The sequence below is a fragment of the Rosa chinensis genome, chromosome 4 (assembly GCF_002994745.2).
Source record: "Rosa chinensis cultivar Old Blush chromosome 4, RchiOBHm-V2, whole genome shotgun sequence".
Taxonomy (NCBI): domain Eukaryota; kingdom Viridiplantae; phylum Streptophyta; class Magnoliopsida; order Rosales; family Rosaceae; genus Rosa; species Rosa chinensis.
Genome location: NC_037091.1, coordinates 4,662,564 through 4,679,152, shown reverse-complemented (window position 1 = coordinate 4,679,152; position 16,589 = coordinate 4,662,564). Strand labels below are relative to the sequence as shown.

Sequence of the window (16,589 nt, the reverse complement as noted above, 5' to 3'; positions counted from 1 at the left end):
TTTTTCCCTGAAAGTTCAGGGAGTAAACAGTATTTAACCCTTCAAAATTTAACTCAACCAAAGCAATAGTAACAGCCCACTTCATTCCATTCTGCAGTAACTACAACAATAAGCTCACTACACCAGACCCTTACCATTTCCTTTTCTTTTTCTGCTGATAGTCACGATTCAATGTATTGTACTCCATCACCATCAACTTCTCGAATTCCCTAGCAGGCACATCGCAATTAATATCAACCTTCAACCGATCCTTATTCAAAAGAGAATTTGTACCTAATCCTTACCTTGATTAATGTTATTCAAAACTAACCCATCAGCACAAACTCTCCTCCGAAGCTTCAGGATTCTAGATTTCCACAAACCTCACAGAAAAAAATTTCAACTATAGGATTAGGGCTTTCAATCTATATCGAATCGGAGGCTTCATTCCAGAAGAGGTGACAGAGCTAGCTTACCAGACGGAAGTGGGTAAATTGGTGGCATTCACGACGGTGCTGGGTGGCTCATGTACTGCTGCCGGCATGTGCGGTGGCTCTAGTCAGAGTCAGAAGCCGGGATTAAGGGGATAAGGCAATTCGTTCAGCCTAAGCTTCTTCAAGGTGATGGCTTCGCCTAATCGTGGCCGGAGGTGGTAATTCTGGCTTTGCAGAAGCCCAGATCGCCGGCGAAGGCGCACAGAGTTCTCTAGCTTTGGGTTAGCGACGAGGCTTTGGGAAGGTGATAAACTGCTTGCCCTGAACTCGTTGGTGGCGGTGGTGAGTTGAGATGATGGCCGGAAATGGATGTTTTGGCTGGGCAATGTGGCGACAGCTATGGTGGTTGCATGTGGAGGTTAACGGCAATGCTTGGTGGTGATTATAGTTGAGCTTTGGTCAGACTTTGGTGCTGGTTCGATTGGTGGTGAAATGGTGTTTCCTGACAATGGCAGAGAGAAGATGAGAAGGAGAGAGATCGCCGGGGGGGGGGGGGGGGGGGGGGGGGGGGAGAGAGAGAATTGTATGGCCTGAGGGAGAGAGAAAAATGAGAAGGTTGCTAGGGCTTCCTCTTATTTATACCTTATGTGTAATGACAATTTTGCCCTTACAACGAATTACGAAACTCTCCTATAGTTAATTGCTTTCGGTTTTGGGCTCGTAACTTTTCTTTTATTCACTTTTCGTCGGGAACTTCCTAAGTTATTTCTCGACTTCGTCCTAGGCCCAAAACTCAATCTCGTAAAAATTCAAAACTTTGTTACAACTCAATTTATCGTCTTCGAAAATTCAACAAACTGTTGCCTCACTAAACCTCTGTAACCTTCTGGCCCCAAAACGAAGGACTCTGGCCCAAACTTAAATATTAAGGCCCAAATCGTGATCTTGAGACCAAAATGACCTACAAGGCCATTTCCTCCACTTAAATCACATTGCGGAAAAATCTTATTGGCAAAATTACCTTCGAAAATTAAACAAAATTTTCGGGGGCTCACAGCCTTATGTTGACAAAACAAATTAAGTGGCCTTATGGCTGATAAAAGTTTCAAACCGACACTTACTAGTAATTTGTTATTACAATTTTTGGTCAATACCATGAGAAATTGAGAACCATGAGATTTTAACCATGAACCTATTGCTATTGCTTATTGGGATTTTAACCATGAACCTATTGCTATTGTTTATTGAGATTTTAACAATTTTTTTTTTTTTTACCTTTATTTATTTTTCTTTCTCTCATTTCTTTAAATCCAAACACATTTATTGCAAATTGATTATGATAATTAAAAGAGAAACTTCTGAGATTAAAAAAATAAAAAGTCAATAATTTCTCAAAATTAAATAAGAGAAATTAGAGCAACTTGTGCTTGGATTAAAGTAGCTGTGGGTAAGAAGGAATTATGGTATCCAATGCATGTGTAGTTACAAAGTTATACATAGGACCAAGAAAGTGAGGTTAACGGCACGTACATAGCATCCTTAAACTTGTGCTCCCATCAGTGACCAAGCATTACAAGATGGAACAAATGTCCGGCCCTCATTAAAGCAATTAATTAGGTCAACGTATTTGTCAACCGTAACAACACCACAATCCTACCACTTTTAAACCAAAAGATATATGAGTTTTCAAGTGTCAATACACTCAATTGTGGATTAGTTTTCTATGTCAATCACGGGTCTAAGGTTCTAGTCTGCTATCCTTATGGCTTTTCTATGGTTTTTGTTTGGACAGATCATAAGACATGAGAGGCTACTTTTTGTTACTGAGATGTAGCACTCAACTTGCTACACGATTGCATGAATTGGCGGCCAATGCTAGACGATTTGTTAGCACACTTTTTTCCTTGGGTTTTTTTTTTAGTTTTTATGTTGTCTTTTAAGAGAAATAATTACCATAAAGACTGATGTGTTAAGAGTTCGAAGTTTGATTGATTTAAGCGCAAGTGTTACTCTAGTCTTTAGCTTTCTCAAAAAACCAAAAAAATTATAAAATTTTGTTTCTCAAAAGAAAATAATTAAATATATAAATAACTAGGGGTTAGATATGACAATGGCAATTTTCATATTTCAAGGAAAAACACAACTTCCCCATAAAACACAGGGCCATCACCATTTGAGTATCAATACTATTTGCTTGTAAGAGAGAACTAAGGAAAATACTTCAATACATTAATGTATCAATACATCAAGTAGACTAGATTCAATACAGATGTAGACTAACTCAGTACAATGGTAGACTAACTCCATGCATGTCTACTCATGTACTGAGCTAGTCTACCTCTATATTGAACATAATCTACTTGATGTATCAGTACATTAATGTACTGTAGACAATCCCGAGAACTAAACCGTGGATGTTTTGCTTAACCTTTTGGCGGTAGAAGTTAATCACCAAATTTTAATTTTTGAATTTGAGAAAATGTTGAATAATATAACATTCTGGTTTTGGTTTGCACTTGTGAAAGCATGTGCAAAACCAATGAAAAACTATACAACACACCTTTTTTTTTTTTTTAATGGAAAATGGCATGTTGAAATCACGTCAAGATTTTTTTTAAGGGGATGTTGAAATGTTATAGTACCAAAGAAATAAATTGCTCGGTTTTTAGTTTTTTTGGCATGAATATCCTACAGATAATTACTCGCAACGCATTAGTAACTTGATCGATATGACATTTTTGCTGATTCAAAGTAATATACTTGTTAGAGCAAATACTTGATGTGTAACCGGAAGAAGAATTATGGACTAAAATTAAGAAATTAATATCAACAGAAGAATCGTTTTACAGCCAGTGTTGGCAAGCGAATTTTGTTATTAAGCTTGTCAACAATCATAAAAATGTGCCACATCCTTGGAATTTCTAATCTAAAATTCCCATAGTCAGACTTGGCCTTGTTAACCACAGAAGCCATTATGGGCTGTATTACCAAAACTCTAGAAGAGATTATAATTCTTTCATTACCTGAAAGTCTGGACGCCTAATGACAAGATCTAAACAATAAATTTCGGACTCCTTGCTCTCAGCAAACTTTAATTTATCTTCTCAAAAAAAAAAAAAAGCAAACTTTTATTTACAAAGTTCACGATCCGACCAACCCTTTGTGGCGAGCATATGCTACAATTACTATGAAAACAGAGAAACATACTATTCCTGTGACAATCCAAACCTGTCAATTCAGAAAGATTCAATTCTCAGCCAAATCACAGTTACACTAGCCAAGATTACTGGAGGAAATAATGTGCGTACCCATTTAAACATGTATCCATGATCCTGGTTCCACGAATATGGGATATTCACGCCAAAAATTCCACACACCAAAGAATACATGGATAAACCAACAGTTCCAGAACTAAGAATAAGCTCAAGCTGCACCATGAATAGTCAAGAGATTAAAACTTAATGTCAAAAACAACTACTCCAGATTTAGCAAGCAAACAGGAAGCAAGAAGTATGAAGAAACGAAACCAGTGCAGAGCAGTAAGCACCTGAATTAACTGATTCCTGTGGTTATCGAGCTGAAAAATGGAAAGCACAATTAAGATCAGAAACATTAATATATTGCCATAAAGTTTTATGGTACTGGCCAAAGCAACAAACTAAAGTTCATAAATCAAGTACCTGAATATTTATGTAATCCTCCGTATCATCAATATATTCACGCAGCTGCAAAATTTCAGATTAAATGGTTAAGGTTGTCTAGAATGTAATGTAAGGATTATGAAAAGTACCTACATTATAAAATAAGATTATATATTACCTACATTATATAGGGTGTAGTGTTTCCACTTTCTGTTTCCAGTTCATTAAACTTAATGTCAATAACCAACATCCCCAAACAATTCCCATTTCATCTTACTTTCATCCTAATCCTCAGGCCACTAGGTGATCTTTACATCTGCGACCTTCCTTAGCCGTGTGGCATTGGGTAGTATGGGATGAAGGATAGATCCTAGGTTCAATTCTCCTTGTAAGCCGACAAAAATAATAAGCTTACCGTAGCTAACTTGTTCAAGGTGCCATCAATCTGCATAAAGTAAGCCTGCACAGGTATTACTAACCAATTTAGTATATAGATTCGGGAAAAACTGACAAACAGTACCTGAACTACGGGCCACTAATAACTTTCGTACCTCAACTTCAAAAACTATCACAATGGTACCCAGATTATCTAACACAACCTAACATTCATACATGCCGTCCACTTCGCCGTTAACGGTGTTAACTTTGCAAGGGTAAATCTGTCCTTCCACTTGCAGGAGGGGAAAAAAAAAAAAAAAAACAGTACCCATGGTGTGAAGGAGAAGAGAGATGAACAGTGGAATGACATAATTACCCTTGCAAAGTTAACACCGTTAACGGCGAAGTGGACGGCATGTATGAATGTTAGGTTGTGTTAGATAATCTAGGTACCATTGTGATAGTTTTGAAAACTTGGGTACAGAAATTCGGAGTCGGCCATAGGTTGAGTACTGTTTGTATTTTTTTCCCTATAGATTCACTAAAATCCTACAAATGAAAAGTATGCCAATGTCATTATACCTCCAGTAACATTTCAAGTTCGTCAACGTCATTCTCATCTCCACGACCAGTTACCATACTTGCTCTGCTTGCCCGTGATATTGAGCCTATGGTAGGGGAGGCAGGATACCAATTGGGAGGACCAGAGGCACTAACTGGTGAACATGCACCCGCCAACTTTCTTGACAAGTAAAGGTCGGCCATATCATCATCATCATCATCCAGCAGCTGCTCGAGCTCATCCCTCACCTGCAAATAAATACTACAGGATTACCTCTTGCCTTGATTTGCCGAAGTAAAGAAGGCACTGGTAGGTTGTCTTTATTCGTACTCTAATCAAGAAAATTGGTCTCTACTCCACACCAAAAACTCCATTTGATATCATTGTCTGCAAATCAAATATAAGATACACCACCAAAAAGAGTGTGGCTTACAAATATAAGTGGAAACAGGAGCCTGCATTCCTAAGGCGACTAACTTGACTGCAACCTTCAGTGGTCATGAAGCACAAATCCTGGGGTGCCCCAAGCGGGCTTTTTGAAGAAAAAGTGTTTATCAGTGTATGTCAAAAGGTCCGTTAGCTATACACTTGAAATATCTTTAATGTCCCCACAGAAGCTACAAAATGGGATTTTGGAAAAGCTAATATTTGAAGCTAACAGTTGCATTTAATTTCAGTCACACACAGATTAGAGATGAAGTACCAAAAAATCATTCACAGACCAGAGGAAGATTGTATACCTTTTGGACCCGTGCAGTCAACCTTGTCATTGCACTTTTCAATTTACGAACCCTATCCAAATTGTGGCTACTAATCTGCAGATTCAAATGGATTGCAAGAATATCTTAAAGAATCATGCAGAAGAAGTAAATTTCATAGAACAAATGAAAACTGCTAAAATAGATAATCAAAATGAACGAATAAATAAATAATTTTGTCAACTCAAAACAAAAGGAAGAAAGAAAACTGAGCAACTACTTTTTCTTTATAGAAGATCATTGAGATAAACATTCTCTCACTACTATAGTAAGTTTACAAAACTATGCAGGCAAGTATGCTAGCCAAAAATCCTCTGAAGCCAAACAGGTCAACCTTAAGAATGCAAAGCCAGAGGGATACCAAAATTCAACAAAAAATGATGTTTGGATCATTATTTTTTAACACAATTTACACAAAACTGCAGACAATAGTCCCTTGAACTAGCCATCTTGTTTTTTCAGCAAAAACTTACTGATACACCCTATCTGACAACTGACATGCCTAAATCTATGAGCTATAATTAGTTATTTTCCTGAAGTAACCAAACAAGTGCAGGAAGTACTATAATTTTGTTCCTTGCACTCTTTTGTATGTTTGCCATTTTTTTTTTCTCCCCAGTTAGCCCCTAAGGGATTCAGACACGCACAGAGTCGAAAAGAAACAGTGAAACAAGTTATTCCCTACCTTAGAGGTAAGCAAATCTAGAGCCGGATAAGCAGCAGTCTCCAGTTCTGTCGTACGTGCAGCAAGAAAACTACAAATTACTTCCAAGGCTACCTCCAAGGCCCGGAATTCAAATGAAGACTCTACATTGAAAACTCAGTATTCAGACTGGTGATAGAAGTGAAAGGTGCTAAAAGATATGCATATAACTATAGGAACTAAAGACAGACACTGCTCCTGAAGTGATACCATACCATCTTCTTCAGCCGCGTCAACAGGGAACTCACTTCCATCTGTTTGATTTTCACGGTTGGAATTTACAGGAGGCAACCGTCTCTGAAGCTCTTCAACAATTGGAATAACATTTTCATCCAACGGATCCCGAAGCAGCACCTATATCCACAACAAAACTAACAATCATCATCTGCAAAAGGGCCCCAACTCACCGAAAGTCAAACGCACACCGAAAGTCAAAACCCATGTGTTTTTATGTTGTACTTCCTTTCCTAAATCAGCAACCTTTAACCCCACACCAAATTGAACACTAATTCAACCGAAACAGTAAAAGCACTAACCTCTTCAGCAGTAATTATCGCTTTAATATGCTGTAAATCAAACAAACCCAAATATATATCAAACATTCAAATCCACTATAAAATCCCCGAAATCTGAAAACCGGACATACCTCCAGATTGAGAACAATAGCCCTGTCACGTCCGAGAATGGCGGAAGGGTAAGAAAGCAGAGGGTCGACAATGCGGAGATCCCGAGCGTGAATGTGGACTCTCTGCATGATAGCGTACTTGTCCACATCCAACACCGTCGCTTGTCCCGTCGCGTCCAGCGAAACCCAGCTCCAAGACTACTTCTTCTTCACCTCCACCACCGCCGCAACAGCTTCCCCGTCTCCTCCTCCTCGTGTCATTTCTGTGTATTTGCATCGTCGGGGAGGTTGAAATTGAGGATTGGAGAGTTGACAATTGGGTAGTGGGGGTTGTGTAGGGTTCATGTGAGGGAGAGCTTGCTAGGGAAGGGGGACTTGACACGCAAGAAAGAGATATATCAAAAGAGAAAATCACAAAATATATGCGGTTTAATGTTTTCTGGGCCTTTTGGACTTTGATTTTGGAAAGAAATCACCTAAGACGACCGGTCAACGTCGTGAGATCACACTGTCCCACGATGTTGACAAGTTATTAATCGCGATTGAAATGATCTTATATCAAGTTTTTGACTCGTAAGTTTATCCGATCATTTCATTATTTAAAAATAACACTACCACAAAAGTGGGCTAAGGATACCATTTCCCAGCCACTATTACATTTTTGGTGTGTCTACCCAATTTGTACTCACCAATATTTCTAATGGTGTGTCTCTAATTGATTTTTATTTTTATAAAACCAATAAAAGCAATAAACAAAAGGGTTCTAGTGTCACCAAATCCCTTAAAAGTATAAAATATTGTTTAGAGAGTTATGAACAGTTGTTTTGATATGGTTATAACTCTCACTTTCAATTTATGCGGTGCAGAACTCTCTCTCTCTCTCGATCTATCTCTCAATCATGAACAAGGGAGCAATAGTCTTTCAAGGGTTCTTTCAATGAGTCGGTACTCTCTACATTCCTTTTCTCTTTCCTCTTCACAACGCAAGTCAAATTCCTTTATCTTCTTCTTTTGGTCGAAAAATCGATGCAGATCCAAAAATCGATTCGCATAAGAGGATCAAGTTATTGATATGATACTCTTATGCGAATCGATTGTTTGACATGAATCTCCCCCTTTCAACAAAACTTCTGATGGAGATTTGCACACCATGCCTAAGGTCTTGAGCCAAGCCGTCATTCAGGCTCCGTCTCATGCCCATCCAACCGATTTCTTAAGGTTCTTAACTTGAGATCTCTCCCCTCTGTTTATTATTTAGATATGGGTTATCATGTCCTTGTGGGTTTGAGAAATGAATTGTCTTTTCTTGAATTCAATTCTAGAATTTTAAATTTCTGTTATTTTTATATTTTATACGCGGTGGGTTTTTACTCTTCGTTTTCCAATTGTTTACAGTGTGATGCTGCATCATTTGTTATTCACTTGCTTAGCGCACTGTTTCTGTCTAGATTGTTTTACTTTATGTGAATGGAAGATGGGTTGAATATGCATTCTGATTTCTTAAGCTACTTTGATGGATTTTGCGGTGTAGATTCATTATTCTTAAAATTCTGGATTTTCTGGGTTGCTCTATGACTGGAGTCTAGAGGTCATTATTTACATGTTAGGTGTATTTTTTTCATATTTAGTTTATGGGTGAATTTAAAATTTGGATGCATGATGAAGACCCAAATACTCTGATTGCTTGTGAAAATAAATTCATTTAGTAGCAATTGGTAGGAGGAAAGTTGCGTAATTTGAAACATTGTCTAATCTACTTGCTGCTTCATATTAGTTGCTGTATTATGGTTTTGTCTCTTCAAAATATATGTTTCTTTTTTGAAGAGTATGCTTTTGTAGGTTCACTCAATTCTGTTGTATAAGATATATTTGGCATTGGAAAATTGTGTCAAATATGGGCTTACATGCTCAGTAGGTTTCTCTTTTATCAATATTTTGAGCTCTTGAATGATTTATATATAAAAGGCAGAAGCTTTTGTTAATGATTGTAGCTTGAGTACAGAATTGACTTGTGTTGCTTTTGAGTTTACAATTGGCAGTAGTTTTATCAGTTTGCTCAAGTAATTGCAAAATTTTCCGTTCTTTTTTATGATGAAGTTATATTGAAATTAATCTGTTGATTTTGTAACTACTGAAAATGCTATTTTGAAAGTGGAAAAAATAATATCAAATTAAATTTCTAAGTAGGTGTTAGTTTAACAACCTTGATGTTTGTATTTCTTTTCAGAATAGGATCGATGACTTACAAAGGAACTGGTTTGTTTTTTGTAGGTTGGTCTGGCCTATTGCTCTTTCCTTGTGCCTATTTTGCTTTACGGGGTTCATTTACAGGTACAACAACAGTCTCTTGGAAGAATTTCTTCCATTAAAGTGTGGGTGGTTAGAATATGGTTTTACTCCGATTCATTTTGCTGATATATGAGATATAAGTACTGTATGATCTTTCTTTGTATGCGGTAGGTTCAGCAGATCAAAGACATAGACAAGCTGGGTTTTATGGGTCTAGTTCAAGAAGAGCTTGTGTTGATAGAAGACTGGTACATTTTCAGATAAGACCGGTGGGGATTGGTGGAGGGTTGTCACTTGAGACAAGAAAACCAATCATACCAATTGCGGGGTTTACTCAAATGCAGTGCTTCTATAATATGTGCTTCTGCTTTGGTTAGTTTGTTACTGCATTTTCTCATTTTCTGTTTCATCTCTTTTTGAAAATGCTTTTTACTTCTTAAGTAGGATTGTTGATTGGGTTCAATATCTCCTGGAATTAGTCATACCTTTTACAAATTGTACTGATGCTCATTCTGGTGCAACTCTAGTTGTATTGCAATAAACATGCTACATACGGACTAGCTTTGCCTTCATATTGTATTACATTTTTTTCTCCTGATTTTGCTGCTCTTTTTGCAGAATGGCAGATGTGCTACAACACTACAAACCAAATCTGTTATGCACCAGGCTCCAACAATCACAAGTCTTCCTCGTAAGGCAAATTCTTAATTTTTTTTTTTTAACATGAGCAAGTACTTGTTGTTAATTGCATATCTGGTGGCATTGAAAAAGCTGGTGTTCTAAACGGTAGATAACAAAATTTATTTCTTGTCTTCTTTATTCTGTAGTTGATATTCCTTTAAATTTCCTTTATTGCAACAAGCATGCATACTATGTGAAACCATAGTTTTTATACCCTCAGATAGTGTTTGTGCATTAGTCCCAGAAGCATCCATACTATGTGAAACCATAGTGATTATTTCTAGCCAAGTTGACTTGTCCATTTGCCGCTTGCAGGAGTACGAGCATTTTGCAGTTCGGTGATGGAGCAAGACAGATGATATATTGTGCTTTCAGATGAAAGAAAAGTCTGCTGTAGAGTTTTCTAGAATAATTTGTATTTAAATATTTTTTTTAAAATGGAATATTTGTAGTCACCAAAGATTGTATTAGTGGTAGGAAGTCTCTGTGGGACCCATAATGGCAGTCACCAAAAAGTTGATAGTGGGTTCCTTGGGTACTGTCACGCCAGCAAAGGCAACTATTAACAATAATGGTGGCTGGACCGTGGCTATTGGTGTTACACACCAATGATTGGTCCCTAATAACCCAACTCACACCATTACTGATGGTGTCTAAACTCTAAAGGCCACATTTGTGGTAGTGTAAGTTCAGGTAGCCTATCGTCTATAATTTTCCGACATTGTTGTGCTGTTTTTTTACTAATATTGTTTTGCATCGTAAGTGCGGCTGTTTTTTTGGTTAGAGGATTACTGTCTTATAGTAACAAAAACCAAAAAAATAATAAAAATTTATGTGTGATCCATTGACCATACGAAAATCAATTTTGTGTTTGAATTGAAAAAACAGAAAAATATTTCAAACCTGAAGAGAATTAACCTTGAGTACCAACTTTTGGGTTGCTAAATTACAGCCACCATGTTTGGCGCTCACTGTTGGAGTTGGACTAGGTAGAAATATTTTGATATAGGAACCATATTCCTATCAAACTTTAACAGAAAATGTGGTTTTAAGAGATAGAGTTATACGGTAGAAAAGGAATATTTCCACTTTTTTTATGAACATCAACGTCAAGCCGTTGTTAAGAGCATGTAAAATCTGAGTTAGTCTACCTAATCTTGTCGTTCATTAGTTTCTTTTCTGATTATTGTGTTACGAGAAGGATAATTAAGACCAGCTAACCCAGCTTTCGCTATTTTTGAAGAATCTATTTTTTTTTTAATAGAAGTTGATTGTTATTCAATAAATCAACAGCCAATTGGCTATAACTTACAAAGCTTACATAAGTAGTCCGGCAAGAAAATCCGATAAAACTTATCCAAGTTAAAGCAAACTAATTAAAATCAATGGGAAGCTCACATTTAAGCAAGTCTGCCCAAGCATAAGAAAGTTTCGCCTCCTACGGAAAGAAATCATTCAACTAGCCCTCACTTGCCAATCAAGCAATTGTGGTACAAGCAAGAAACTAGAAATGTCATAGAAGACTCATAGAAACTTAATCACACTCAAACAGGCTTAAGACCCCAATCAAATAAATTAAACAATAGCTAGCTCCTTCCCTGGCGAGTTGGAGCTGATATTTGCACCAGCATTGTTACCTTCATCTTTCAAAGTACGCTTATTCCTTCGTCCAACAGGACGACCTTTTTTCTTTAGAGCTGTCCCCAGGGAAACCGAAACCTCCACCAATTCACCAACGTGAAATTCCAGAGGTATGAAAGCCAACCTAGGCTTAAAAGCTCTTCTTTTTTCACACCCAAGATAAGATGTTTTTCTGAATTAATCCCAACAGCAAGGCCCTTTATATTGGCCCCATCAGCAAAGAAATCCGGCCCAGTCCCATGCAGACCTGGCCCAATCCCAAGCAGACCCGGCCCAAGACCATGCTGACTAGTCCTAGTTAACCCAGTGGTCAACCCTAATTCAAAATTAGGGTTTCCCGCTGATTTTTCCTGAATGAGCTCTACACGCCCCGCGGTAGGGGAACCCGATCCCAATACCAACGTTCCAGCCACTTCCGCCACCCCAGAAACATCTGGCGCATCCAGTCCCGGTGCCGGCATCTCTGATGTAACAACCAACCCAGAAACCGTCGCTTCCGACACCGCTAACCCACCTGGGTTTGCTTCCACCGCGTGGTCCGACCCCGCTAGAACCAGTGCTGCATGCGCCTCCGCCTCCGCCTCCAATCTGCCATCACATATACCCCCTCCATGACCAAAGAAGCCACAAGCCGAACACAACCCATGACATTTTTCATACTGGAGTTCCACCAACATCGAGACCGTCGGAGAAAATTGAAAGATCCGCCGTGCCTAAATCCTCCGCCGGACGTCCTATACCACACAGATCATTTGAATAGGATCCTTTCATTGCACCACCTTCTGATCAACCTTAATGAAGGAACCCAACGCTCGTCCAATTAGGGTTAAGGCCTTCTTGTTGCGCATAGCAATGCACAACCCCTTCACCGCCACCCAAACCTCCAGGAGATGCAGCGAAGTCGCCTCGAGAGCTGAAACGCCGTCATAGTCTGCCAGCAGCAACATAGAGTTGTTGTAGAACCATGGACCCCCTAAGAGAATCCGATTCTTCACCTCTCTATCCTTGAATTGGAAGACAAAGCCTACCGGATCAGAACTCTCTCCTTCAACCCCCAAACGTTAGAGATCGCCGCCGAGAACGACAGGATCACCACTGTCTTCTTAGATAAAAGCCGACCACAAAGGTAGAAAAATGAATCATGGATTGCATCCTCTCCTCCAACAAGGCTCACAATGGCCTCCTCAGAAAGTGCAGAAGGAGTCACCGTGTTCTCCTCCACCATCGTGTCACAAACTCAATCAATGGTACGGCTAGGGCAGAGAAACCCTAGCAGAGCAAAGTCGACAAAATTGTTATTTTTGACTTAATCCTTTATGTTTAATGGACGTCTTGTTTTTGAGTTAGTATATAATATAATCATGTTACAGACCAAGGAACAGGAGGCGTGAGGCAGGGGAAATGGTTCAAAAGCTTTTCTTATTTCTCCATTCTTAAGTCTAGTTTGAGATAGCTTAGCTTACATGAAGCAAGTGTAGCTTTTAGCTTATAAAAGCCTTTTATCAACTTTATAAGAAGCAGCTTAATGTTATAACTTTTGAAATAAGTTATGCCTTATTTAATTTAACTAAACTTATAAATTATGCAGCTTTTTCACAACATGCATGAGCTATGCCAAACTGGACCAGAAATGTGAGGCTTTAATTAGCAATATAACAAGGACATAATTTATAATTAAGAAAGTAAAGAAACCAAAGCATTGTTCTGCAGATAAAGAACTAAAACAGTCGCTGGATTTATAAGTAAAAAGAACACTGACATTAGCAACTACTTAAAATGTAATCAGAGTTGAAGGAAAGTAGGAAACTGAGGCAGGCACTTGATCTATCATGACAAAAATGAAAAGGAAACAAGAAACGAAAATGGAAAAGGTAGAAGCACCCAACTGTTGGTTAATACAAAACAGAAATTAACACCATTTCTAATTAAAGCTGTACACAAAAAATTATTTTGTATGACAATTGATGATAAAAGCTACAGATATACAGTGTGCTTCACTGCTTTGTAAGAAGAAATCTTGACTGTTTGCCATTCTGAGGGAGGAACTCGGTTAGCCTCCAAGTGCCATCATCAATTTCTGGGGTTTCCGAGTTCCAACAGCTACCTCAAAGTCTCATGGTTTGGGTTATAAAAAGCTTCCACGGTTCCACCATTGAGCAATCTTTGACCCATAATGAACAACCATATGACAGTAAGAATCAATGAACAAGATAATATCTGGAGAGATAAAGTGAACATCTAGGAATGGGTGGACAATCGGCGATATATTGAAGCAGTGTAGGTTAGATCATGAATAGAACCAGGCCACCACCCTCATGGTTCAGCATCAGCCCCAAGAAAACCACCTCATCAGGAGTACTATATATAAAGATTGATCTAATCAAGTAGTACATGAGTTGGGGAGAAAGGGGGAAGTTGGATGACAAGCAGAAAGAACATGGATCTTCCTCCACAGTCTTTGAAGCAAGATGTACCATGTATCAATGTGTCATCCAGCCATTTGATAGAGGTACCAGTCTCACCAATATTAATGCTATTCGCTATATTTTTGGCTCTTCGAAGAGAAACAAGCACATAGGGCTTCATCCATATTGACATCTTTTAGTGGCCACTATCTCAATATTTGCATCACAATATTGTTTGTACCCACATTTGCATGGCCACTTGGACATAGCTAACCTGCATAGTTATTGAATGATTTCTAATTACAATGAGCCGCTCAACAAGTAATTTGGGCTGGTTACCAGAAATGGTGGCCGATGAATAATTGCACTTTGTCTGATCCAAGTCGAGTCAGACAAAGCTAGGCCTTTAGTTATCAGCCGGCCCGTAGTCATTAATTCGGAAAAGATATTTATTATCTAAAAGCCCATCGGCCGATTGTTCAAGTCATTCTAGTCAGTTTCCAACTCGAACTCAACTTGGGAGGATAATAGCTAATCGATAAAGTAAGCTGATAAACGATAAAGATGAGGTGGGATCTAGTATTTCAGTCGAATTGAAGTTCTTAGCCGATAAGGAGAGTTCAATCCAAGATAATCTACTTCAAGATTTATTACAGCCGTTGATAATGACCATCAGAGCCGATCAAGATAGAATCTAGCGTCAAGTCAACCGACGATAAGTATTGAAGCCAAATCAAGATAGAGTCACGGAGCCAAGAGGAGGCCGAATTCCACTCAACTTCAAAGAATCAAGAGATCAGTTCAAGTCACAAAGCAGCCAATATAAATAAAAGCATCGACAGAAGACAACACACACACAACTCCAGAAACTCAAGCCATCAAGCTTTTCTTGTTTTCGTCTTACCTTTTGCTTAGGTATAATTTCCGCTTGTTCCTCAGTTAGTTTGCTCTGCTAGTTACAATTTCAGTTACTTTACTTTCCTTGTAGCCTAGTATCGATTTTGAATTGTTCTCTTTGTTTTCTTTCAAACAATAGTTAATAATTTTCAGCCATTCCAGTTTTCAGTTTCGTTGTTATTATCTTTTATTTGCTCCTTATTGTCTTTATGCTTTACTTGTTTGATCATGCTATTTACTGTTCGTAGTCGCATAGTAGCAATTAATCTTAAAGATTTCATTCTTACGAGTTCACTTTTATTGTTACTTGTTATTATTTGGATCCAATTGACCTAAGCTCTGTGACCAAACAGTTCATATTTACTCAAACTCTCACGACCGCACCTAACTCATCCGACCTTCAGCCACCAAGTCCTTAACCTGGAGGCATCGAACCACAACCGAGAATAAGTTACTTCCTCGGCTAACAATTGCTTGATAAGTCATATCTACATCCACTACACCTACAATTGCACACTTGGCCTTTTGGCCGTGTGCTAGCACGCTCTATGATCTATTCATCAAGAAGGACATTTGTTCCTTGATCCCTCGGCTGTATAGGGCGAGGTGATTTTCAGAGGCAATATCTTTTGGCACGCCCAGTGGGACTCAAGATTACTATTTTCTTAGTAAGGTTGAATGCAAGGGAAGGAGGTTAGTCAACAAAAACAAGACAACCCATACAGTGTAAACAGGGGAAAGAAGTGTCTTCGGTGTGGAGAGTCAGGACATAATTCAACTTTTTGTCCATCACGGCCGAAGCTCGATCTTACTCCAATCAGAATGTCACTTGAGTGAAGTGGGAATGGGACTTCAGACTCTTCGTCGGCAGAGCAATCAGCCGATGAACGTAGAGCTCAAGAAGCAGCAAAGACTACAGCAGCGGCAGCCGCTGCAAGGCAAGTAGACATGAGACGAGCCGCCGCTGACGCAGCCTTGGCCAGGCAATCTACTGAAAGTTCGTCTAGAGGCTCACCACTTAATTCTTTTCAGAATGCCTCGAATAGTGCAACCACTCCCGGTGCTATCATATATGCAACACGAGATGGTAGAGTTAGAGATACTGTGAAAGCTGATTATTTAGAACCGGCCGGAGTGTCAGCCGAGTATATGTACAAAGCATTGAATGAGGTTTTTAAATTGCAGACGAATGAACTCGCTGCCCGAGGAGAAATCAACAACAGAACGTTGGTAGATCAGTTAGCTACTGTTTTGGGAGAGAATACTAACCGATCAATCGAAGGATTGCAAACGTCTCTTGAGCAACTGAACCAAACAATGGCAGCTATGGTGAATGGTCAGAACACTTTGCAAACCTTGCTGATACAAAATCAACAAGGCCAACTCAACCAAGCACTTCAACCTCCATGGCAGCAAGCTCATGCTTATGTTCCACAGCCACATGCTCAGTTTCCTATTGGTGGACAGTAGTTTCAAGCTCAACCCCAATTTGGAATGGCCAATAATTATATGCAACAGCCGATAAATAACAACAACGGTTTAGGAGGACAAAATCCACCTAGGAATGGGTTGACAATCGAAGAAATAAGGAGAATA

The 16,589-nt window shown here is 38.8% G+C and overlaps 1 protein-coding gene and 1 long non-coding RNA gene across 5 annotated transcripts; one reads left to right on the top strand and one right to left on the bottom strand.

Moving 5' to 3' along the window:
* Nucleotides 1-3,409: 3,409 nt before the first annotated feature.
* LOC112200506 (magnesium transporter MRS2-I) lies at nucleotides 3,410-7,452 on the bottom strand. 2 transcript variants are annotated; one of them, XM_024341544.2, is made up of 11 exons: nucleotides 7,102-7,452; nucleotides 6,992-7,021; nucleotides 6,671-6,809; nucleotides 6,438-6,559; nucleotides 5,735-5,809; nucleotides 5,015-5,242; nucleotides 4,470-4,514; nucleotides 4,094-4,138; nucleotides 3,961-3,990; nucleotides 3,722-3,841; nucleotides 3,410-3,641 (listed from the first exon to the last, which is right to left on the bottom strand). In XM_024341544.2, the coding sequence occupies exons 1-11, from the start codon at nucleotides 7,207-7,209 to the stop codon at nucleotides 3,555-3,557; spliced, it is 1,029 nt and encodes a 342-aa protein (XP_024197312.1). In that variant the 5' UTR covers nucleotides 7,210-7,452; the 3' UTR covers nucleotides 3,410-3,554. The 2 variants fall into 2 exon arrangements, with proteins under 2 accessions (XP_024197312.1, XP_040375005.1); XM_040519071.1 differs by lacking the exon at nucleotides 6,992-7,021 and having other exon boundaries at nucleotides 3,411-3,641; nucleotides 7,102-7,451.
* A 423-nt stretch (nucleotides 7,453-7,875) lies between these two features.
* LOC112197996 lies at nucleotides 7,876-10,794 on the top strand. 3 transcript variants are annotated; one of them, XR_002935821.2, is made up of 6 exons: nucleotides 7,876-8,025; nucleotides 8,113-8,298; nucleotides 9,352-9,411; nucleotides 9,541-9,741; nucleotides 9,988-10,060; nucleotides 10,366-10,794. It is a non-coding gene; the product is annotated as an uncharacterized LOC112197996 (long non-coding RNA). The 3 variants fall into 3 exon arrangements; XR_002935822.2 differs by having other exon boundaries at nucleotides 7,887-8,021; XR_002935820.2 differs by having other exon boundaries at nucleotides 7,894-8,298.
* Nucleotides 10,795-16,589: the final 5,795 nt, after the last annotated feature.

Coding starts and splice junctions, on each gene's coding strand:
- LOC112200506 (XM_024341544.2), bottom strand. CDS start 7,209: ATGCAGAGAGTCCACATTCACGCTCGGGATCTCCGCATTGTCGACCCT. Junction 6,810..6,991: donor CGATAATTACTGCTGAAGAG/GTTAGTGCTTTT, acceptor TTGTGGATATAG/GTGCTGCTTCGGGATCCGTT. Junction 6,560..6,670: donor TGACGCGGCTGAAGAAGATG/GTATGGTATCAC, acceptor TTTTCAATGTAG/AGTCTTCATTTGAATTCCGG.